The sequence below is a fragment of the Poecilia reticulata genome, chromosome 20 (genome assembly GCF_904066995.2).
Source record: "Poecilia reticulata chromosome 20, P_reticulata-male-v2, whole genome shotgun sequence".
In the NCBI taxonomy this organism is placed as follows: Eukaryota; Metazoa; Chordata; class Actinopteri; order Cyprinodontiformes; family Poeciliidae; genus Poecilia; species Poecilia reticulata.
In genome coordinates this window covers 20,001,046-20,027,162 of record NC_088849.1, presented here as the reverse complement: position 1 = coordinate 20,027,162, position 26,117 = coordinate 20,001,046, and the positions used below count along the sequence as shown (strand labels likewise).

General features: G+C 43.2%; 1 protein-coding gene across 4 annotated transcripts in view; it reads right to left on the bottom strand.

Moving 5' to 3' along the window:
* The window catches only part of gli3 (GLI family zinc finger 3), a 124,090-nt gene that overhangs the window by 31,556 nt on the left and 66,417 nt on the right, over nucleotides 1-26,117 (bottom strand). For all 4 annotated transcript variants that reach the window (XM_081601428.1, XM_081601426.1, XM_081601429.1 and 1 more), the window contains exons 4-5: nucleotides 22,086-22,191; nucleotides 865-1,070 (exon numbers count right to left, since the gene is read on the bottom strand). In XM_081601428.1, coding sequence (XP_081457554.1) covers nucleotides 865-1,070; nucleotides 22,086-22,191 — 312 coding nt within the window. The remainder of the gene's footprint in view (nucleotides 1-864; nucleotides 1,071-22,085; nucleotides 22,192-26,117) is intronic.

The following is a 26,117-nucleotide window of genomic DNA, read 5'->3' as shown; positions in this document are numbered from 1 at the left end:
ATCTGCTTTGAATGTTTTCCAAATGCATGGCATATAGTTTCAGTGGCCTCACCAACTGAATTTGCCAAATGGATGAACAAAATCTTCTAAAAAAGACACTTTTCTCTCAGATTTTCTATTTTCAATTTTGCAAACCAGATCAAATTCCATACTTTCCAGTATTTTTGTTTAAAAACTGGGTACAAACCTGCAGATAGTCAAAGTGTGTTCTCCAGATTGTTCCATCTACCTTTTCTTGTACCAAATCCTGGATCTGACCTGCAAGCACTACTTTTTTGTTATTTTTACAAAAATCTTTAGTTTTTCAAAATTCATTTGGCGCATTAATTTATATGAAACCAGAACACCTGAAGAAACTCCTTCCTCCTCAGTGGAACTGTATGTGACTCCGCCGCTCGCTGCTGCGTCCTCCTGAGGTCTCCGACACGTCTCGCAGATCAAACGGATTAGCCTCCCTCTCCGACAGGAGCCCGCCCCCCAACTCGGAACGTGCCGCACTCATAACGCTCCGACCCGCCAGCTAACTGACTCAGATAACGTCTCCCGGACCCCTGGGTCTTAATAGAGACGGATCCGGTTGCCTCTCACCTGACCCCGTCTGATCCCAAACCGGAATCCAACCGATACAGAGAGATGGAATTCCTCCTAATAGCAACTGATCAATTCCAACAATTATTTTTAAAGGCCTACTGAGGCCGTGTCGGGTCGTTCGCGCTCTTGCTGGGGTTTGTGTGTGTGTGTGTGTGTGTGTGGGTGTGTGTGTGTGTGTGTGTGTGTGCGCGTGTGCGTGTGTGTGTGTGTGTGTGCATGTGTGCGTGTGTGTGTAGAGCGGGTGTGTGTCGGTGTATGTTTCACTTTACTCACCATCTGCCGGGCTGAGGCCCCGCGCGGCTGGTACGACAGAGATGGAGGGGCTGCTGTGGAGGGAGCGGATGTAGTCCATGTATGGGCTGATGTAGGGGTGAGGAGGGTGGAAGGGCGACTCCGCCCCCATGGACGGGTTCCGCTGGGGGGAGATCCGAATGAGGGAGATGTCGGAGAAAGTCGGCGTGGTCGCTATCGATGGAGTCCTGCAGAGACACACACACAAAAGGAGAACGTAGGAGGAGAATGACACGAGTTCTTCAGCTCAGAATAAAAACAAACAATATGTCCACCTGAAATAAGACGAAACTAACTTACAAGTTACTTTTCAGCAAGATATGCAGGCTTGTTAATAACTTCTTAATTTTGGTGAAAAAGTAAGGAGATTATATCCCTTTTAGCGCGGGGAAAAAAAAGTCCTATTATAAGTGAAATAATCTGCTTTTTCATTAAAATTTAACTCTATTTACTTAAATGAAGCTTCTGTATCTTGTTGAAAAGTAACTTATATATTTAGTTTTGTCTTCTTTCAGGTGTGCCAAGATATTTCCACTAGAAATTAGACCAAACACGCTTGGTGAGATTGTGTGTTTTTGCAGTATTAAATTTGATTATGGAGTTGCAGTGTCATGACCTTCTGCAGGGCATTTCATACTTAAAAACTCCCAAAAACTCAGCACCAGGTTGTTGCATCACAAATAAAACGATCACTTCAAAACTGCATGATTTAAAAGTAGAAACAGAACAAATTTTTTAAGAGGGCAAATTCCTTTTCACAGGGCTGTATGACTGGGTGGACCGACAGCGGTGGGGCAAGACAAATAGATGGTAAAACTATCTCTCTCCTTCCCACTGCAAGGCAGGGGAGAATGCAGCATTCCAACTGCTTCCTACGCAGACATTTCCTCAGATCAAAGGCAGCTTTCACCACTGCGTCTTAATCAGAGGGGAAGCGATAGACCGAGCTCACCGCTGGCCAGAGCAAGACAAGCAAAGCTACACCACAATTCTCCATAGCTCAGATCGCTTGGAGTTGAAACCAAACAAGAAACTGCACAAAATGGATCCAAAAATCCTCTTCTTTTTTTTTTAAACGGAGAAAAAAAACAGCAATGTCAGGCTTTTCTTGTTATTTTTTTTTCTGAAGGAAATGTGAAGTTGAGAAAAAATTGAGAAAACTTCTCAAGAGCCAAGTTTAGCCAAGAACTAATTTGTCTCCCTCCTTATAATTGGTTAGGAGGGCCTGGAAACGCAGTAATGATGGCCTTCACCACAAAGGCCTTCCCCGGAGGATCCGCAGAAATCCACATATCAGCCAGACATTAACAGGCTAAAAGATTAGACTGAATTAGCCCCTCCGCTTCTCTGTGGCTCCCCCGGTGGACCGGTCTACTGCGACAAAGGACCCCAGGAGAAGGAGAGGCTGGCTGAAAGATGAAGGCAGGGAGGGGGAGAGGAACAGCGTGGCTTTAAGAGGGGAGAGGAGGAGGAGATGAAGAAGAGAATGAGACCTGGCCTCTCGGTTTGTCTCAGAGTGACCTTGAGCTAGGCCAGGGGGAGCGGAACAGCCTAATTACAACCTCCGCCCTGTCCCCTGATCCCCCACCAGCCCCTTTGTCCCTCCACTCCACAGCCCCTCCTAATGAAAGAGCTCAGGCCAGGGTCAATAATGAGCGACCGAGGAGTGGAAACGGCACACAGACGCACGCAGGACACACGTGAGCACAAACCTCCAGAACATCCTCCAGGAGATGTTCTGCAATTAGCCACAAAAAAGGGGGCTGCAATGGGACGATTTATAAGGCATCACTCCGCTCAGGTGTGCGACGTCGTTCCTCGTGACGCCGATGTAATCTATGATGGGAAATCAGCGAAACCCTCAGAAAGGCGTCCGAACTTTTCAACGTGACCGCTCGTTTGTTCTCCACATTCCAGTTCGCATTCTTTCGCACGGCAGCAGATGAGCAATTTCTCGTTTCCTCCGCCCCGCTACCGGGCCACGGCGAGGGCATCTTCAAAACAGAAAGAAAACACACACACACACACAAAAAAAAACTGTGACGGTGCATGAAAGAGATGTGCGTATGATAAGCAAGCCATCAGCCCGCACGCCGCCATTTACATGGCTCATTTGCTGAGAACGCGACACAGCTGCAGCTGACATTCACTTTGTTGTCAGGTAGGTGAGCAAACATCTCACACGTACACAGCGAAACTCTTTCAGCAGCATTTGGAGATGAAAGGAAACACGAAAAACCAGCTTTGTCACCAACAAACAAATTGATCCACCCCAATAAATTGGGAGATGACTTAAATCTTAGTTTAATATGGCTTATAGCTAATGAAAACCCAAAATACAACTTCTCCAAATCCTAAAAAAGAAGGATTGTTAAGACGTTTAAGTCCTGCAGTCAACAAAAGATCATTACTATAGTAGCTGGCAGTTCACAGAATGCTATCTACAAGGATATTGATGGAAAGTTGTGTGGAAGGAAGAAACTGCGTACATAAAAGGTGCACAAGCAACTGGAAAAACTGAAAAACCTTATTGAGGATTATTGAGGATTGTGAAGTAAAACCCACTGAAGAGTTTAGGAGGTGTTTTTACTGTGGCTGTAGTCAGAGAGCAGCTGCTACACACAGATACTTCCTGGACTGACGCATTATTGGCCAAGCTCAGGAGAGTCTCATCTGGGTTCAGGAGAAAAACTGGACTGTTGCTCAATGGTCCGAAGCTCTCTTCGTATGAAAGCAAAGTTTACATTTCATTTGGAAATCATGGTCCTGGAATCTGGAGGAGTAATGGAGAGGTACATAATCCATATGCTTTAAGTCCAGTGTGAAGTTTTTATTTTCAAGCATCATTTGGCTCTTTCCCACACAGCCAAAGGTAGCAGAATCTGATTAAATGATAATTTGGTTTATTACACTTTTTCCTTCCACTCAACTTTCCATTGCGTTGTACTTGGATGTAACACTCTGACCAGCTTTTTCAGCAAAGACAGTGGTGTTTACCATAATGGTAAAGACTAATAATGTGATTGTAACATATCTGCATTAATAATGTTTTTTGGGTTGGTCTCGTGTAATGTTCCCAGTTTGATTTGCGGTAAGCCATAACCACCAGCATTTAGCAGAAATAAACACCTTGAGTATAAACATTTTTATAGAATAAAATAGAAAAGCACAGGAAAAAAAAATAGAAACCTGAAAATCTGAATCAAATGACTTTTTGATACATTTCTAATTTATTGAGATGCACTTAAAATGTTACCTATTTTATATATCAAATTAGATATGAAAAAGCTCATTCAGTTTGTTAAAAGGTGAAAAGGCCAAAACGTGGCTGGAAGGGAGGGGAGGACAGTTCACTTGGAGCATGAACAGAAGTCAGGGGGAGCATGTGAAGATGTGAACTATGTGTTGGGGAGGGGAGGGCAGATGAGGAAGACTTAAAGCAGCGCGGGAGCTGGACACGGAGAGGAGAACAAAGATGTCTCAGGGGGTACAGAGCCAGGTGTGAGGGGATTTCAGGAGGACAGCTACGAGATGGATGGCTCAAGAGGAGTGTGAGGAGGAAAATGCAAGACGGCGGCCTGATGCTGAGGTTTTCAGCTCCTCTTCGCCGAGCCGCGATCATCTTAGCATCTGCCAGCGCGCATTAATCTACGTGACAAATGGAAAGGAATCTGACAAAGAGCCGTGTGTCTGTGTGTGTGCAGGAATGCTAGTCTTGTGTGTGTGTAGTGTTTGCCTGAGAAATAGAGTTTTAGATACACCTGATTTGAGATTTACATCAAAGTTGCACCTCAGGCTCCATCTTCCCAGAGAGAAAACTCTACTTCACATGTCCCTTCTTCTCCTGCTCATACTGTTGCTTTACAGTTCCTATTAACGTACACGGAGCACATCCGGCAGACATGGCACAAGGACAGCCTGAGCTCTTGCTCATATGGAAGCCATTTCCTTTCACGTGGCCTCGATTATACCAGCCAGCGCCTCTTTTAAGGCAGTGCATGTTTGCACTGGGCGGCCTGCGGGTTTTAAACTGTCGTCTAATTTCACCAGATGAAAATACACTTGTAAGCGTGCATGCGCGCCCAAATGACTTCGAGGTTTTACGGAGCACTGCGTGTTCGCATAGGCAGGCCTTGACTCTCAGTTTGGAACGAGGTTGTATCAACACTATTAATTTTTGGGTAGAGAAAACTGCAAAAACAACACAGTTGCAGGGAACGTTGGTGACTACGCTCGAGCAAAAAAGGTATCATTGTGGTGCGGCAGTCAGACCTGGTGGTATGGGCACAGTGGTTGGCTAAAATAAGAGCCGAGTGTTGCCAAATGCTTACGGCTCAAGTAGGAAATGGATAAATAGAAAATACGACTGAAATGTCCCTTCTGAGGACTTTGGAGTTCAGGCTCTACGAGGCAACAGCTGCTGCAAAGGAGAAGAGGAAAAACAAATGCCAACATTTAAAAGCAAAACAATGGCCGGATATTCTTAAAAAAAAAAACATATCCAGTCCTTAGTAGGACTGGATATAACTGTATAATTTTGCCAAAATGCTGCTTATCTCACCAATTCGACATCACAAGTAGCAGCAGAAGTTTTCCTAAAGGTTTGAATGAAGTATTTGGAACATGTGCACGCTCACACCTGTGGCCACAAGGGGCTGATTGATGTGGGAACTGTTGTTTTTTTTTCTCTGTCAGGTCGTCTCCTGACTGAGGCTGACAGCATCGCACATCCACTCCCTCCTCCCCCCGCTCCACCTCCAGGCTCACCTCAGCCTCACTACCTCACAGATACCCGCACCCCCACATACACTCGCAAACCTCCAAACCCACCCAGCCGAACAGCGGCGCAACGCTGCCGCGACCGCTCTGAAAGCCTAAACCAGAGAGGAGGGAGGGGGGGAGAGAAAGAGAGAGAGAAGGGCTCCTGACAGCGGAAACAGAAGCACTTTAAAGCTCCAAACCCTTTCACTCAGATCAAAGGGCCAAAGGAACAGAGCCAGCTGAGACCCAAGAAGAGAGGAGAGGGAGCCGAGACAAGGGGAGAAAGAAGACAGACACAGTAGAGACCGGGAGACACAAACAAGTAGAATGAGTTCTTGATGATTCAGTGGGAAAGTCTTCATTAAGTTCCACTTTTAACGGACGTTTCACATACTTTGTGCCGCTTACACGGAAGCCATTGATATATCCTAAAAAGGAGTGTTTTCTACCAAACATTGAGCTCAACCATTACACAAGATGTGGTTGAGTGAAGTTCTTAAAAGGCTCTTATAGTTCTTATATTTAACTCGCTTTACTCTAGTCCTCAATTTTTTACATTTTTCTTCTTAAACATATCTGAATAAAATCCTCGGGTCAATTAGCAGAAATCTGTGAAACATGGCTGAAGACTGAGGAGGTACCTCAGCCATCTGATCAGGTGCTTTGGAGCAGGGACACGTCCAAAAATTTGCAAGACACTGTAGGCCCTCTGGGACTCGAGTTTGACAGCTCTGCTCCAAATGTCTTCATTATCAGATCCAGCTTGGACGCACAATTTGCAGTGGATCATCTCAACAGCACGTCAGTTCAGCATTCGACTTGAAACAATGTTTTGTTTTCTAATGCAAACCTGAAACAGAGACAGAACCACTTTACATTTGACCTCATTAAATCAAAGCTTAAAGAGTAAGGCTGCACATACGAGAAAACTGATCTGCAATATTATTGCTTCCAACAGTTTGTGTGACCTTTAGCATCTCGGGCTCCATCATGTGTGTCTGCAGCACAACTCTATCCAAGTCCTGCAACTTTGTGAAATAACTCTTTTTTAGGATCAACCTAAATGTAGTATATGTTTGTATAATCGAAAGTAAAAATGCAAGTATAACTTTTATCAACTCAACCATGAATTTGACCGTCTTGACCCCCAAACTGAAACTTTACAAAACAACTGTCATAGACAAAACCAAAAAAAAAAAAAAGTAAAAAAAAGAGCATGGTCTAATTTTTTTAATTTAGATTTAGTCTTATAATTTAAAACTAATCTTCCAATTTTCATGGTCCCCGGTTGGAAACATGGGGAAAAACCAGATGTGGCCTGCAAACCGTAAAATGTCCACGTCTGGCTAAGCGTGATAGACAGAGTGGAGCTGCAACAGCACGAGTCTTTACCATGTGGTCGTCTACTGGAAGTCCAATGTGGTGTTGCAGAAGTAAACATACACTCCCCATGTTGACAGTAATGGTACTTGTGGGCCTCCACATGTTGTCTCAGAGTACACACACCAGCTACCATACACTGAAGAAGTATTACATAAAAAGTTACGAGTCATCAAACACGTTTCAATTTCAGATGAAGATACATCGAGCAAAAATAAAAACCACTTTATTAAGGTGAACCCAACATGTCCTGTGATTAGCCTTTGCGACTTTCTGTTTAATTTCACAAGTTACACCAACGCCTGATTAAAATATCACCTAAGTCGTACGGGTTGAACAGCATAAAGTAGGAGGGGGAAAAACGAGCAGGTTTATAGGAAAGCTGTTATCCACAAATGGAGAAAACCCCCTCAAGTACGGCTCTGATGACTTATTCAGGAGGTCACAAAAGAAAGCAGGAACACTGCAGGATTGGTGTTCATGATTCAACAATAAGAAATAGACCGGGCAAAAATGGCAACAACGGGAAACTTTAAAGGCCAAAACCACTGCTGGACAAAAGGAACATAAAGGTGCGGTTCTGTAATTGGGGAAGCATTTTTTCATATGGCTGCTACTGGCTAAGGTATGTCTTTCCTAGCACTGCAAAACGCAACAGTCTAATTAAAACCGAAGGTGTGTTTTTACTGCTCCGATGTTGGAATATTAAATAAGAGATCATTTATCGAGTCCCAACAGAACATAATGTCCAGAAGCCGCTTTTGTTACTCAACAGGGCAAATTGTGAGCCTGGCAGGGTTTTGGTGAGGTTGCCAGGCATCCAAAGAAACTATGTCACCCCCCAGCCCCCATTAGAGCTGCAAGGTCTCTGTGTGACCTCTTGACATCAAAGGCCTGGGTGGGTCCGGCTTCCTATTCATGGTCACATCAAGCAGGATTCCCTCTCGGTGGGATACCTCTGGAGGCGTGCCAGACATTCCCATACAGCGCAGACACACAGAAGCGCTTCCCCCAGCCGCTGCCCGCATGTTCCACTCACATTGTCTATGATTCAGCAGCAGCAGCAGCAGCAGCAGCGGGTACACACATGCAGTCGCCAACGCCCGGGCGAAGCACGTATCATTTCCACGCTCCTGCAGTGGTAATGTATTTATCAACAGGACTCAGAGAGTGTGACAGGTTTATGTCATAACAAACGGGTCCAGGTGTCAGAGCTTCTGTTTCTGTGCATGAACCTCATCGAGCGTGGGGTCACACACACACACACACACATACACACATAAACACACAACATGTGCTTCCTGGTTTAAATTAAGACCCCATGTCTGCAAAGTTAGGGGATTATTTTTTATCGCACCACATCTTTTCAGTTGTTCTGGTTCTGAATGGAAAAAGTCGATGCCTTTTCATTCCCACATTCTGTTTTGAAAAGCCATTTTTCCACACCGCAATTAAATGTAATTTTCAGCCATTGAGATAAGAATGTCTACCGAAACGAATCAGCCGAGAAGGCAGCAGAGAAGAAAGAAAACTTGAAAGTGAAATTGCACAAAATGAGCGGGCCTTTTTTCCTGTAATTTCAAGTGGGGCTGGACTCAGAGAACAGACGTGAGGCAAAAAAAGAAAAGAAAACAACAACACCACGGAAAGATTTGCCCGTTCTTGCTTTTAGTTTTCTCTCCATGCTTGATTTTGGTTTTCATTTGAGCTGAATGGAATATTTTACCTTTATCTATACTGAGCACATACAGGTGCATTTCAGCTAATCTGAAAACTACTTTTTATTTATTTCAGTAATCTAATTCCAAAAGTGAAGCAGAAAGTTTCTCTGAAAAGAAACCCTGATCTAAAAAAAAAAAAAAAAGCATCTATAAGACTGTAATGTTATAATTGAGATACAAGTGGATACTGCTGGCTAAGCAACATTCACCGACACCCTCAACAAGGAAATCACTGCTAAAAATGCTGCCACTTATGACTACCCTGTCTCCAAGCATATGAATAGAAGGTTTAGTGGAAGGAAAACATGGGGCAATTTTGAGGTGGAGGTAAATTTAGTTTGTAATTCAGAGCTCATCATCTGGATGAAGAGTTGAAACGCACAGAGTCTGACAGAGGGTTTTAGAGCAGGTTTAATCGTAATGAGAAAACTTAACCTTAACTGTTGAATATTAAAACTCGTGCAAAAGGAGCTCTGACCAAGTGTTGAGTGAATATATCTCATATATATACTTATATATTCACGTCAACATTTCTTGATTAAAATTCGGTCGTTATTCGTCTTCTGTAATATTTTGATTTTCAGAGAAACTGTGTTTGTTTCCTTCCACCTAATTTTTCAGTAATATATCTGAATACAGAAGCTTCTTTCATTTTTGCCTTCTTTTGAGGAAGTTATCAGTCTTCCCCATGATTTTGTAGGCCACAACATGACATTATTGCGCACAATAAAATTTGTGACAAACGTAACACTGTGATTTCATTGGCTGTAAACCAAAAGGATCAAAATGAAATAAAAACCTTGTGCGTAACGAGTCAAGACGTTTCGCATTTTTGAATTAAATTTGTGGCTTAAATGAACTTTTCAGTGATATCCTAATGGACTGATGCACCTGTTTGGGGTTGATTGCTTCTCTTTTCCAAGCAGCAAGGTAAGCACAGGTGGAATTAGCTCTCAGTGAGCGCTCTAAGTTCCTCCAGCATGCCTCAGGCTAAAGAGAAAACTAGAGGGGACTCCTGGGTGTTAGAGTGTTAAACTTCTGAAAGCAGGGAGGAAGCGCATCTATCTTTCTTTTTCTTCTCCAGCATTGTCTCGATGGCCCCGGTGCCTGCACACAAACATCCAACTGACGCCTGCAGCCAAACAGGGCTCGGGTTCCACACCTACTCAGCCTTCACAGCCCGTCAAGTCGGGTAATGAGCGCACATGTCCGTGCGTGAGGCGGCAACCTACAGGTGAGGGAGGATGAGTGTGGCCCCGGGGCCGAGAGGAGCCCCTCCGATCCCCCTCCTACCCCCTCACCCCGCCACCCCGTCCTCGATTCAGCGCGTCACACTGGGCTGCAGAAATGAACAGGCGCACGGACGAACCTGAGCAAATCCCAAACAATGCGAGACAGCAGAGACACACAGCTGGAGATAGTTAATCCTTCAGACAGAGATCTGAGGTACAACAAGAGGGAAAAAAAAGAAAAAGGAAAAGAAAGAAAGCGGGTCGGCTGAGACAACAGGAGCATCAGGTACAAGACAGAAATATGTGTTGCCTCCTCTGCACTGAGAAAATCTTCTATTCGGAGCCAAATCCATCACGTTCTCCTAACACATACTTCTTCTTGCAGAGGAGGGGATGGAGAGGAAAGCTGGACGGAAGAAAGGCAAGCGCTGGTGGGAAAGTGAACAGACACAGCCTACTTTATTCTGGCCGTTTCATCCATCTTGTTGGGCTAATAAAACGTCAGGTGGAGTTCCTTGATATTTAATCATGAAGGGGTGCCGGAGCGCGGGGTGGTGCAGCTTGATGAAGCTTTGGGAGGCTTAAACACAGAAATGCAGACCCCAAAAGGGGGACATTTCAAAAAGCGGCTACTTTACAAGCTCACCGCGTGTGCTTCTGCTTACATTTCCATAACATTTCAGGTTTATGTTTTCAAAGTTTCCAGATCTTTTTTGATCATAAATAAAATACAATAAATACAAAAGTTTAGTGTAGATTTACTTCTGACTGCAGAAGCAACTAAATGCAAAGAGATGGACGGACGGACGGACGATATTTTCTATGCTTGTCTACATTTAAAAGACAATAAATGAAACTTTGTAATTCTCCAGAGCTTCCTGGTCTCCATAGCAACTCGATTCTTGTGTGGAAATTTCGGCTCAGCTCACGGCAGAGGCAACATGTCTTTCAGAGGAACCTTCCCAGTACGGTTCCATCAAATGCACCAAACGTTCCTTCCTAACTTAGCAAAGATGACTTCCAGATTAAGGTCAAAGGCACGGCGGACATGCAACAGGAACCTCGCTTGCATTCGCATGCAGCTGCGTCCAGCGACTCCGCTTATCCGAAGCTCTCCCGCCGGACAATCGCAATGTAAAACCCTTCACCCTCTCAGAGAAAAGCCGGGTATCATGGGAGATGAACAGAGCGAGGGGGGTTCCTCCATGGCTCCTGCTTCAAACAACATCAGAAGATGAAACTATTTTCTACCACGCCATCAGACGTAATGGATGCCACATGTGACGAGTGACATAATGAGAAGGATTGCTTTATGTGACATTTTTTTTAATTTTGCGGGGAGAGAAGTCGTTTCTTCCCACACTGGCAGACCCGGAGACCACACCAAAAAAGCCTCCTATAACAAACATGTGGTGATATTTCACACTGTGTTCATTTACGTTCCCCTTCGATCATTTGCGGGAGAGTCCGAGCGAAGGAGTGATGTAGGAAAGAAAGGGTAGAAAGGCTGGAAAATGAGCGGAGTTGGAGTGGATTTATGACCCTGTTCCCGAGGTCTCGTTACTTGCTATAACTGGCCCCCAGAGAGGAATGGTAGGTTCTGGAGCCCAGAGAGTAATGGAAATTCCACTTTTCTGCACGGGTCCAGCATGAACTCTGCAGGGCGCAGATTGAGACCCAGAGAGAGAGAAAAAAAACAGAACAGAAAAGAAAAAGCCAACTTAAAATAGATTATTCTACATTATGCAAATCTTTCCAAAATACTCCAAACTCCTCTTAGTGTGGAAATGAACTTTTCTTTTTAACTTCTAAATAATTGCTTATGTGGTGACGCATAATGCGGCGAGCTGTAGGAAAAAGCTATTAAGAAGCTCTTAAAACTGACAATGTGCCACACCCACCAAATACAAGACAGCTGTTCTCCAAGTCCACGAGGACGTTAGACATTAAGAAGTTCTGCTAGAGAAGAACTTCATGAAACTTAGTTTAATTGCAAATTATTATTATTATTATGGACATTAACTTAATCACCAAGCATTTTTGATGAAAAAAACTATACCATTAATGTAGAGTGTGTCATTTTATTTTACAATAAATTTTGTTGACATTTTGTGGAAATAATTTATTAATACTAATAATAATAATACTAACATAATAGTCCTTGATGTGCAGTCGAGTGTTTTTTATTAATAAGTATTAATTAGAAGATAATTCAAGTTTGAATTGGTAGTAACATTTATTAAGTAATATATTTTAATATAATGCTATTTTAATGCAATAGCAAAGACTTAAGATGAAAACTGCAAATCGTGCCCAATACATTATGATTAGGCTTTTAAGTAGAGAATTAAAAATGCAAACAAAATATTATTAAATTACTTCATTCAATTGTTTTGCTTAACAGTGTTAAGCCCAATCAGTGACTGTTTTAATGCAAATTATGTATTTTACTGCCAATGCAGAGGCGTTTTATTTAGAATTCTCAAATGTTTATGAGAAAATTCAAGTTTAAATCCTGTAAATTTATCTAGACTGTCAAGTTAAAAACGTAAGGAAATGTAAGGATAAAACAAAATGTTTAATGTATGAATATTAGAGATTTTGATTTAATTTCCAAGAGGTAATGCAGGTTCTCTTGACCATTATACTTTGCTTTGGTGCTGTTTTAAAAATGTTCAAAGTGAAAACAGTGGGATAATCAAATTAATTAAGAGAGACGTAAATTTAAATGAAAAACAAAAAAACTGGGAGAACCGCAAAGAGAAATTAAACGACAGGAAAAAGGTTAAATTAATGCAAACTAATTTTTACATATAATTTTGATGCAAATTCTGGGGAGAAGCTGTCACGTTCAAATAAGTTGACATTTTTTATTCATTGACTACTTTTTAATTTCAGGCAACAACCCAGGTCCTAAAGCAAATCTCATGTATTTCAGTGCAGCAGGTTTGAGATGGGAAAATAAAATGCAAATGCTGCACAGCTGATAAACAACAGCAAATTTAATACAAATGTAAATTTATTTTCAGTGTTTTAGAGAGAAATGAAAGATGCAGAATTGCTCAGAAAATTAAAAGATGAAACAAAAGATTAAATTATTTCAGAACCGCCTTTTTTGTATTTGTGTGTACGCGCGCGCATGCACGGCTGCACACACACACATGCACTCATGCGCCCAGTCACACACACATTAGCGCAGCGCTGTTGGCACCTGCCTGTTATCTCTCCCCTTCAGACCTGGTTTTTCCATTGTGCTCCTTGGGAGAGCTACAAATTGAGATCTCAAACATGAAGAGGGGGCAAATGACTCATGTATAGAAAATCAAATCACTAATGTGTAACATGTGCAAATTTTCTGGGCCTGTATTAGAGATTAATGTGTTCTCCTTTTATCACAAAATGTACCCTTTTCAAAGCTATTTTTCCATGCACTTTCAATTTAAATTCAAAAGAAGCAACAGTGAAAAAAAATGTATTTATTGAAAAAAAAAATAATCGGCACAAATACTATTAACTCCAATGCATTTTGGAGATTCAAAGCCGTTTTAAAGGGATTAAAGAGAGGCACAAAAATGTATTAAGTGAAGGAGAAAATACAAGCACTCAGGAAGGAGAAGCAGGCTTCAAAACAGGGTAATCCTAGTAGGTTTGAGGAGAGTTTTGGAACATGTCTTAACAGATCTCCACAGGTAATGACTCAACCCTAAACCTTTACAGGCCTTGTCAAATTTCTGCTGCGCCGAACTCGCTTTTTTTTTTTACTCTCTTTCAACCTGCTGGATCCATCATCCTCAAAATACACAGGTGCCTTAAAATATCACAATCCTGGACACACACACACCCACACACACACACGCGCGCGCGCGCACACGCACACACATACACACACACACACACACACACACACACCCACACACACACATGCGCACGCACACACACACACACACACGCGCACACACACACACACACACACACACACACACACAAAAACTACACTTCCCATTTTAGGCTTCTGAAACCAGTGTATCACAAAAAAATAGATATACTGTAACTTCAATCTGCCCACATTTCTGTTTAGCCATTTATCTCCTTTCTCTCTAAATCCTGAAATTGCCTCAGAAAAAAAAAAAAAAGGAATCGGTGCACAACTTTTTTCCTTTTTTTTTTTCTTGCTCCTGAGAAAATTGAAGAGGCTTTATGTCAAATACGGCTAAAGTCAGCCTCTCCATATCAAACAACGCAGCACGAAAATTACTGTGGCGATGATAAGGCTGCCAGATAGAAAGAGAGGAAGAGAGAGAAGAAGAGAGAGGAGAGGGCAGGATGAGGGGGGACTGAAAGGAAGTGACTCTACTCAATTATGCTGCAAAATTGGTATGACTGAATATTTTTCATTCAGGTGACCGATGGTATCAGTGAAACTGCAATGCAGATAAATAAAAAGGAGCCTTCTGTCAAGAATAAACACCATTAATCATGAAGCCTGCGACTGCATGACCGCCTGTCCCCCTGACTTACTCCAAAGAGAGAGCATTAAAGAAAGGAAGGAAGGAGGGGAGCGCTGCACAGGGGTGACCCGTGAAGTCACACCGACTGGGCTCTGGACAGTTAGGAGAGGAAGATGAAAAAGCAGCCTTTCGTCTCTCCGGCCCGTGTGACAGCAGCCGTATCTAGGCAGAGATTATCAGATGTGATTAGGGAATAATCCATGATTTATGCTGTAATTTATGGCTTCACTTTGCTTCCCAATCCGGAACAGACATTATTCACATATGAAATTACTGGAAAACGCGCTGCAGGTTCAGGAAAAAAAAAAAACGAAATCTGAAATTACAAAAAGTCACCTTGAACATGCAACCACGAGCAGCCGGGGAGATGAAAGTGCATCTCTCCTCCGGTGCAGCAAAAGCTCGTTTTCTGTTTATTGTTTCGCTGCCAGTGTGCGTGCCTCCGCGCGTTTTGTGTGCGAGTGTCGCAACGCTCGGCCTCGTCCCATCTGGAAGGAGGTGTTGAGATAAGAATGTGGTCTTTATGCTAAGCAACACGCCGCTCCGTTATGCAGCAGATTGGGCCATGTGACAACAGTTTATGTAAATACTGAAGAGGACAGTAAGAGGGGAGGCATGTGGACCAAAAAATGAGGCTGAATTCAAAGGTAAAAGAGGTGATTCCAAGCATCACTGCTATGCTGCTGCTGCTCCTCTGCTGCTGCAGTGATGGGTTTTTGTTTTTAAGCGAAAGAAAAAGTTTCATTTAAAGGGGCAGTATTATTTAAAATCAACTTTTTTTAGATTTATATCATGTTGTAATGTTATTCCTTCATCAAAAACATACCTGGAATGTTGCCTTGAGAAATCCTTTCGTCTCCCGTGGCAACCATTCAGCTGTACAAAACGCTCGGTTGGACCGAGCGCCGCAGTTTCCAAGTTACTGAGATTCCACCTGACAGAGCCGTCCTCCCTTACAACTCCTCCACTCAGATCCTTCAGACTAGCCAGGAGCAATTAGCAAACCCCCGGTGGAAGTGAGCTTCTGCTGAGCTCATTACACTAGCTACAAGCCTGGAAGTTTTTAACAGTTTTTGAGTTGAAAAACACAGGTGGTAGGGGTTTAAACGCAACTAAAAAATGGACTCCTATGGACTGACGTCAATTGAGTTCAATGATCTAAAGCAGTGGTCCCCAAACTTTTTCCTGTGAGGGCCACATAACTTTTCCCTTCTCTGGTCGGGGCCGGAGTCAGTTTGTAACAGAAGAAGTGTTACACGTTTATCACCTGCGCTGCCGGAAATTGTTGAGGGGGTGGAGGGTGGGGCGTAGGGTGGGGCGTAGGGGTGCACGTTTCTTGATTGATTTTTACCCAGAAAGCACATGGGCAAAAACCGTTAGTGAAACGGTCACTGGGACTGACTAGTATATATTCCATTGAGGGAAAGTTACTTCAACATAAATGCTTGTTTTGAAGTATAAGCTGCTACTTACAGGCATTGCTTCGAAGAATTCGACCTGGAATGCGGTGTTCATAAACATGTGTGTTCATCTGCTCTACCGCTAGCAAACAACCGTACTGATTAAGTAACATAAAAGTCAAGCAGTTCCCTAAAAGTCCAACAGATGGCAGGAATGCGCCATGCAAAACAAAACACCCACAGTTTACAGGACACACTTCCTGCTAAAGAGCCCCCTGGTGGTTGAAGAAAAATCCACATATAAACCGGAAAATACAATATATGAAAAAAAATCTGAATGCTCTCTGGTATTGTTCAGGGGGCCGGACCAAATGTGGAGGCGGGCTGGATCCGGCCCGCGGGCCGTAGTTTGGGGACCACTGATCTAAAGAAGAAATGTTCAAATGACATTAACGATTATCCGAAGTTTTGAAGTATTGAGTGTAATCAGCCAAAGGTCAGCGCTTTTAGCTACATGGATAAACATTGTGGGCAACGTCCAACATCCAGTGACACCCAACGAGGTGAACTGGTTGCAAGGACGACCTCCGTATTCAATTATTGAACCCACATAAGGATGGTGGACTTGGTGACCCCTAAATACTAACCACTCTTTGCTGCTGTTCTGACAGAACTTCCTTTCCATTCTCCGCATGCTGGGAAGAAAAATACATGCCCCCGTCCTCGTCCAGCGCAGTGGCTAAATGAAATAGGACCCCTGTGTCACGTCGTGTTTTTACCTCTGGGGAAAAGAAATTCATTGATTGCTAATTAAAAGTTCCTAGAAACTCCGATCAATCTCAAAAGGGAGAGTATAAACGGAGTTCCATTCATTTTGGGAGGACTGTATGAGTTGCAGTAATTGCAACACTGCTAATTTAGCTGAAAACTGCTTTTGAAGAGAAGTATTTTCCCCCACAAATGAAGGAACATTATACAATATATGTTTATTTGAAACAATTTTACACATCGTTATTTGAACGCTAATAAAAAACTGAGTATCGTAAGGCAACAGCATTAACTGCCTTAAACTCCCTCCAGGTTTATTGTCTTCTGAGCTGAATCTGAACCATCATTTGCAGTGGTTCTCCCAGTCGTACCTTCAGAGTGTGTTCCAGTCAGGCCAAGACGGCAGCTGAAAAAACATGCTCCTGACTGGGCAAACTATACGACTGCGGAACAAAGCCCCAGTTTGTTCTCTGTAATGTCCGAAAATGCAGAACCCATGAGCTGGAAGCGTGAAGCTTCACGATTTCTCAGAATGGGCAAAGGAAGAAGATGGGAGAAAATGCAAGATTGGATATTTTTGTCATGACTTTACACTAAAATTATGTTCAACACCTTCAAAGTCTTCTAAATCAACTCAGTTTGCCTTCGTTCTTCTGTAAATTTGCGCACGGTGAGCGAGTCAAAAGGTTGCAAGTCAATTGCCCGTCCTGTTGGATTGTTTTGTGGTTTTAGTGGCACCCCCATTCACAGCACGAGGGCCCGGGACTCCAGAATAAACTCTGCAGCCGATAATTGACTTGTGACAAATTCCTCTGTTTGTTACGGGCCGTCTCCGGGTGACCGAGGACTGGCACCGCACTGCATGGGGCGGAGGGATAAAAGACACGGCTTCCAAAAAAGTCCCGTTAAGTCCAGTCCTGCTCCAGTGGTGGTGCTAGAGGGGACCAGAGCTTCCTGTGGAGCGCCCAATCTGCACTTATCTATGTGTTTGTTTAAATAGAGAACATCTTTTCTGGAAGACGTAGATATTTGATGTAAAAACTCCAGATTTTACAGACTCAGCTCTCCACAGATCTCAGTCCTTTATATTTTAAAAGGTATTGCACTAAAGTTTATTATGTGGTTTTGGCAGGGCTTAGATGTGAAACTTAGAAAAAGGAGGGGAAAAGGAAGGAAGGTCAATAGGAAGAAAAGAAGGAATAAAGGGAAGAAGTGTGCAAAGAAAAAAATAAGGGGAGGATACCACAAAGGAAAGGCAGAAAGCATATAAAAATAAATTAACTCCTGGAAGGAACGAAAGAAGGACACTAAGGAGAGAGAGAAAGGGCACATGGGAAGGAGCACATAAAGGAAAGATACTAGGGAGGGAGAGAGGAAGAAGGAAGGATACAAACAAGAAAAGAAGAGGGGAGTGGAAGAAAATAAACAAGAAAGAAAAAATGGAAAGACCAAAGGGAAGACATAATAAAGGAAGGAAAGAAGGATACATAGAAGGTTCAGTTGAAACCAGATATTTACACACACCAAATGAAAAGACACATTTTTTATCACCGTCTGATGTTAAATGAGACCAAACTTTTCTTGTTTTAGGTTAGTTAGAATCACCAAAATTATTTCTATTTGCTAAGAAGATGGGAACAGGTAAGAAGGAAAGAAGGAAAGAAAGAAAGGAATGAAGGTGAAATACGGAATAACGGTCTGGAAAACCAAATATTTTGGCAGTTCTTGTTTTTTTTTTTGTTTTTTTTTTTTCCATTACTATCAAGACCTGGAAAACCAACAGCTGGATTCAAGACAGAGAAGACTTCATCTGGACCAGGATCAGACCAGCTGTTCCTGTGAGGCTTTAGTTAGGAAAGTTCTTCATCTGCTCAGGTGAAGATCCATCCATCCATCCATTTTCTGGCACCCTTGTCCCTTAATGGGGTCGGGAGGGTTGCTGGTGCCTATCTCCAGCTGACGTTTCGGGCGAGAGGCGGGGTCACCCTGGACAGGTCGCCAGTCTGTCGTAGGGCTCAGGTGAAGATGTTTTTGTTTTTTCATGCAAGCATGTAAGTTTTGTTCCAAAAGCAAAAGAAGGGACCCCCACCACCTCACCTGACCCTGAGGCTGTAATATTGGCACACTGGTACTTTCCCCACAGGAATTCATAAACTAAACGATTAGCCTCTGTCTGTAATTGCGTTCTCCCTTTCTTAATAGAGGAGGTGAGGTAAAGAGCGGGGTGAAAAAAAGAAAAAAACAAAGGACAGTTAATTTCTGATTTCCTCTGCTCATTTGAAGGCAAATTAAGTGTCAAACAGCTAATACGGAGCATATTTCATTTTATGAGCTTTTAATTTAATTCCACCGCCTCATATCACCGGAGCCCCGTTAGCTGTTCGCTGCTAACGCCTGCTTCTAGTCTAAAAACGAGGGGCCATAAATAAACATGTTTCAATTAGGCCCTTCACCGTAATAGGATGTGATTCTGTTCATTTGCCGAGTGCGGATGGTGGATGTGTCGCTGTGGCAGAGAGGAAACAAGCTGCTGGGCGTTCACCGTGTTTTTTTGGACGCCCGGTGGTGGCTGGCTCACGCGGCACGGCGGGGGGAAGCTGACTGGATTGATGGAAGTGCCGCAGGGCCAACCCAACTGTAATTACAGGCCGTAATGAAAGGTTGCATGGGGAAGTACCGCAATAATAGTCCCTGTGTACTTAGGCATATCTTTGAGAAGGCTAATAACGATTAATTCTGCACACGGTTGGGGAACTTGTCTTAAAACAATTCAATATTTCACCATAAGCCGCCTCTTGTCTGCAGTTTCCCTGGAACGGCGGCGACACGTCGACCGCTCCGACTTATTTGCTTGCGTCTGACTGCAAGAAAGCATTGCTGAGCTCCACGCTCAAGTGCATTTACTCTTTCGGCTGCAGCTTTGCACACGTAAAAGTTCAGCACCAGCCAAAACTTGCAGAAGACCGGGATGTGCAATTAACTCCAATTTGCCATCAGGTGGTTTCTTTAATACCACATGTGATAAGTGCTTCTTTTCACTGAGGAATTCGGTGCTGCTTTTTAATAAAGCTTGCAATATTGCTTCTTCCCAACAGCTACTAGATACCGTTCTTTGCAGGAGTACAACTGCCCCGTGAAACTCTGTTTACGACGAGAAATCTGTCCAAAATTTACGCTTCTTAATAAAATTGAGTGCAACTCTCAGCAGACTTTAGTTAGTAAAAATCCACCTGTGTGCAATTTAATCTCCATAGAAACACCTTTGGTCTTTAAAGGTCTCAGTGGTTTATTAGGGACAAACAGCATCATGAAGATGAAGGAACACAGCACATAGGTCAGGGAGAAGAGGTTGGATTAGATTAAAGCAGAGTTAGGTTTTAAAGGAATATTTTAAGGTTTTAACATCTGTTAGAGGATTACTCAATCCATTCTCAGATAATGGAGTGTGGAGGTAAAAAACCTTCCAAGTCAGGCAGGGCAACAGACGTCTGGGTGACTTTAGAGAAGTTTTAGAAGTAAACAGCTAAGGTGTGAGAAGTCGTAAGCGTGAGAGCCAGAGGTCATCTTCAGTTGGTGCATTTAACACACCTGTTGTACTGAAACGACCTGAGACAGAGCAAATAAACGGTTTCCAACCTTGATCAGAGGCTTTGACAGGGTCAGAACACATTCAAGACAATCAAAATTATGCAAAATGTCAAGTGTAGAGAGGAAAAACAATATCCATAATTCAAATTTCACTATCCCTTTTGTGAAACATGGCGGCGGCAGCACCATGCTGTGGAGATGCTTTTTTCCCCCTTCAACGGGGATAAAACCTCAGTTGGGAAAATGAGCACAATTATTAACCAGATGCTCCAGAAATCTAGTTTTTATGCAAGAATGGTAAAGTTAAGGCCAATGTCTGTTTTATAGCAGAACAGAAAATCTGTTGTAAGATTTGAAATGTGCTTTATTTAAGAGACTTTTTTCTGTTTGTTAAAAAATAACTTACCTTACAATTACATTTTATTATGTTGGTGCATCTAAGAAAATTCCACAAAAATCCCACTGAGGTTTGTTAGGGGTCTGAGAACTTTTCCCAGTGCATCGCAAAAGGCATGACAGCGAGTTCACAGAATCCATTTAAACGCGTTTGGCCACTCAACAGCTGCCTTATAATCATGACAAATAGTTTCCCTCAACGTCGCATGTCATATTAAACAGCTCCGAGCTTAATGGTTCGGATAAAAAGGCTTTAAGTAGCGAGGCAGAGTGCGGCCGCGTCTCCGGTGACAGCGAGCCAAGCGCACGGGTAATTCCCATCCAAACAGAGTGACTGAAGACGCCGCCGCCGCGCAACCTCTCCGCCTTAATTCAATTCCCTGCCTTAACGTTGTCCCTCCGCCCTCTCCTCATTTTTCTCCCTCGTCTCCCTCCCTAACCTGAGCTCCACATCGCTCCAAAGCGCTCCTGACGGATAACAAGCCCGGCTGTTTGTTTGAGCCCGTGTTGCCTGCGCGTGTTCGCCCCATTATCTCTGCATAAGCTAAATGCTAAATTATATTTGCCATTTTGTTTGCAGTGACATGGGACATCAATCACCTTCCCTTTTCTTCCGTCTTTTTTTTTTTTAGTTCCTCCCTTTCTTCCTCTGGTGCGGCAGGAGAGGTTGAGAGGTGGGGTGGGCTGGAGGTAGAGGGGGGGGGTATAAAAAATTCATTACGCTTAGTGGCACATCAGCAAGGGAGAGATATGACTCCTGGAGGAGAGGAAGGGAGGATGGGGGGGAGTTGATAATGATAAAGAATATCAAACATAATGCGGCCCAAGTAGCTGCCCCATCCAATTTGTCCTCGTCGCGCCATGATCGCTTCCTTCGCCTGGAAAACAAGCGCCGCAGGGACAACGAAGCAGCTAGTAGCGGTGCTTACTACTTGGACGCAAAGAATACAAATGATGAAGGTACGGCGAACAGAAAGAAAGACGGAAAGTGCTTTTGAAGTTCGTCTCTGACCCAGACTCCAGTAGGCGTCGCGCCGACTGACCACCTTCCTCCTTAACGAGGAATAACGCCGTGTTTTTACCTGACTCCATATATTTGACAGACTGAACAGTCAAGAGCCCATCTGTGTCTGTCAAAGACGGGTTGATGTCGGCGGAGGCATCACTCCCCGCTCCTCCTGACAGGGCTTGATCATGAGAACCGGGCGCGCTCCCAGGCTCCCCTCGGCCCCGCTCTCATTTTCATGTCTCTGACACATGTTCATTTGCGTGTCTCTGACATGCAGATCATGTTGCGCACGCACGGGGGCCGTGGCCTTTGATCCTGAGAGGCAGAGAGGACGCTCCACGCCCAGAGGCGGAAGGAAGTTTTCGGGGGCTTGATTTGTATCGGTTGTGATCAGCGGTATTTTAGGGTCCTGCGTTTGTGTGTGTGTGTGTGTGACTTACACATGAAGAGGGTTCACGGGCGACGGCTCGTAGATGTAACGTCCCTGGGTGTGTCTGTCGTCAATTGGCACCGGAGGATGGAAGGCAGGGAAGAACGGTGGAGCGGCTGTGTGGAAAAGAAAGGAGAAAAGCAGACTTTCGTAAAATACTTCTTCATATTTCCATGTGAATTTCCTTAGGTAATCTAAAACCCAGCTGTAATGAAAGGCTGATGGCTATCTTTCAGTGGACCCACCCAAAATGAGAGCTCATTAAATGCGCAGAGCTAAAAGTGGCCAGCTCTGAAACATCCGCAGTGGAAGTCTTTGTGAACCTGTCTTTGGCTTCAGCCATCTTTCCATCACCTCTCAGCTGAAGTGAAACAACCCCACAGCATGTTGCAGCCACCGCCATGTCTCACAGTTCAAACGGCGTGATGTGAAATATCATTTTTTTGCAAGTTTGTCAAAATGTACGTTTGGTATATAACCTGATCAGAGCGCCTTCTTCCACAGGCATGTTGGAAGAAGCTTACATTCTTCCATCAAAGCAAGGTTTTTCTGAGTCTCTCAGAGTTTAAACTTACCAGAGCATCTTTTTTAAGGTTTGCCATGTTTCCTGAATGGTTTGTGGCAAACTGCTAATGGGACTTCCTGTGGCTTTCTTTTTTGCCAAAGCGGAGATTTTGTGGAGTGCAAAACTAGAAACTGTCCTGGTTGGCCTCATTCTCCCAAAGCAACACCATAGCATGATGCAGCCACCGCCACATTTTACTGTGGGAACAACGTCAGGATGTCGTGACATGCTAATTTGCATGGCAGATGGTGTAATAAAGGCAGCCAAGGAAGTTAACTTTTAGTAAGTTGTGTAAAGACGACCTTCTCCCACATTTCCGGCATTTTCTACTCGTGGCAAACCTCAACCATGGCTTTTTGTGCCTTTCTTTAAACGGCGGATTTCGCCCATCTGTGTTGTGAATCTCGGTTATTATGGGCTCATTCTCTGATTATTGCTCTCCTTGCACATGACATACTCCCACTTTAATGGTCTTGTCTTGGCAGGTCTGCCATTTTGTCATGTCGTTGATAGATTGAACAATTTTCTATGAGATTTCGAAGGCTTGGTATTTTTGTCTCATGACCTAACTCTGCTTTAATCCTTGCTTCAACTTTTTTCCCCAACTTGAGGATTGGACGTAGGGGAAGAATGGTGGAGCAGCTGTGCAGCAAAGAAAAAAAGAGAAAAAGCTACATTTTTGAACATTTTTTTCTTAAGTCCATGTGAGACCACTCTGCTAATCCAAATCACAGCTGCCATGAAAGGCCGAGCCTGATGGCTATCTTTCAGTGGACCCACCCAAAGTGAGAGCTCATTAAACGTGCAGAGCTAAAAGATGCCCTGCTCCGAACCGTTTGTTGAGGAAGTCTTTCTAAACGTCTCAAGGCTGATAGAACTCAAAATAAACAGCGGTAAATAACCAAAAGAAAAGCAGCCAAACGGCACATTTCTCACCGTGCCAAGCATAATGTGGTTTCACACAAAGGATAACATTTAAGTACAACCAATGGAACGCACCGAACGAGAACAAAAACATCCTTTTCCGGAGGCTTCTCTTTTCGACAACCCTCCCCACCCCAACCGAGATAAAACATTACAACATTTGCATAATATGTGCTCGGAAAGCTTTTCTCTATTTTTACAGCTGAAATTGAAACTCTCGCACCGCAATCACACTAAAGTCCCACATGTGTGCCGCTCATCTTCCAACCTTAACTGAACTCCAAAAAAAAACCAAAAAAAAAAACCTTGAAACTAAATCTGGATTTGGGTTCTAGAGCATCGACTTGTTCACTTCGGGACAAGTCGAAACAAGCGGACCACGAGTAGGAATCTTTCAACAAGCGCTGCCAACCTGAGTGGTGAAACCAAACAAAACGGCCAAAGTAGGATTTCGATTTCATTCACATCTCCTTTCCTGAAGCACGTGTCGGTTTATTGCCTGTTGCCGAGGCCAAGCTGCGTCTCGGCACCCTGAGGCAAAGCATGTGTCAACATCTGTTTAACTTCACTCAGCAAGTCCAACGCTGCTAGGTATGTGTTTTTACTTCTTGTTTTCGCCTGTAAACATTTGAGCCAAGTGGGCAGATGGCCAAACAGCGGGGGGTGCCAGGCAGTTACGCAGGAGTGGAGGCCATGACAAATGCAGCTGCATTGCTGGGCAGCGCAGCAGGTGTTGATCCGGCGCTGCTTACCTCATCGTTCACTCATTTCACAGAGACATTTAGTGCCAGATTGTGATAAAACACAGACAGCCGAGAGGTGATCTGGTTGGTGTTGTTTGCAATCCTGCGGCATTAGGTGTGTAGGCATAAAGCGGGACTTTCTTAAAGAGCCAAACGAAAGAGACTTCAATAAAACAAAATGACGAGAAGCCGAAATCAAAGTCGGATGAGATCAGACCGAACGGAGAACCAAATGGAGAACCTGAAAACTCAATGAAGTTAAGCAAGATGTATGGATTAAACAAATTTATTTGCTCTGGAAATATTTCTGGTTGCAAAAAGCACCAAGTCATCGCAAGGATACCAAATTCACCCATTAATTTTATTAAGGTAGCGCTGTTTAAAAACTAGTGTTAGAAAGTTACGATAGGCATGCATGTTAAGCAGCTGACTGCAGGCTAGCAACATCAGCAGATAGCTCAAGTAAGCATAAGAATTGCTATAATTTATCACTGGATCGTTCTGTCGCAAGTTTCTATCATCGTGCCTTAGCATGGTGTTGCTACTAGTACCAAAGTTCTGTTTGTTTTTGGAACTAGTGGCCTTATTTCAACAGTAATTTTACAGAAAAGAGGTTGCAAAGAGAAAAGGAAGACATGTAGCACATAGCTTGAAAACTGTAACCAAACGTAGGAAAAGCACAACGAGAACTGTGGCCTCTCCACTGTAGGCTCTACTAATTAAGCCGCCCAGCGCCCCAATGGTAGCAAAGTTTGTCAAGATTTTGAAAAGCAACCGATTTGAAAACAGTGAAGACGTTTTTGGTCATGGTTTTCCCTTGAGTTTTCTCTGTCTGGACCATAAAATACAGCAGCTCTGCCCCTCCCCCACTGCAGCTGCTGGTTAGCTAGCTAATGAGAGTTACTGCACTTCCCCTAGCTTACAGTGAAAATAAGTTTGAATGTTTGGAAATATTTTTCAGAGAGAAAAGCAGACAGCAATCAAAGGTCAAAAACAATCCGAAAATGTAGATTTTATACTTGCAAAACCTTTTTAGTGCTGTGGTTTAAAAAACTTAAGGCGAGTTTTCTGCAGAAACTCCTACGTCTCAAAACTGAGGCAGCGGAAGTTAACGTGTCCTTTGCTTTAATAATTTTGCTCTAAGTGAAACAAATATGTCCCTCTTCTCTTTTAAAGGTCTCATCTTTTAAGCCTATTTTTGAAACTAGGCCTGCCTTCAAAGCGTCAAACAGATGCAACTTGAGTATTTTTAGAAATATATTTACAGGTTCTCTTCAGAAAGTGACAAGCTAATTTGTACAACAGGCAGCTGTAATCTTCTTAAACTTCTTGATTTTGTAAACTGAATAACATGATAAATTGTTGGATAAATAAAAACACATAACTTGAACTCGGGTATTCAGGAAACATCTTCTTTTGTTTCTGTGTTGATGCATGAATGAAATTGTCATTTAGGGTCAGTAAAACTAAATGAAAGAAATATAGCAGTTTCCTTTAAGATTGTGTGCATATTTTAGAGCTTAGTGTTTTGATCCTGGGTTGTTTTGGAGTTTGATTTATCTATTCTAGTTTGATTTTTCTGTGTGCCTTAGTCTTTTCTTGATTAGATCAGACTTGTTTCTGTTTTACTTCAGTTCAGTTCTTCTTAGTGTTTGTTCCTAGTTATTTTTAGTTAATCTAGTTAAATTATGTTTCTTAAATCTAGTTATTTGTTAGCTTTAGATTTATTTTCCTGTCCCCCAGCCTACTTTCTCGCCTCCCGTGCCACTTTCCCTCTCCCTATCGTCAGATTTCCTCCTGCTCTCCTGCT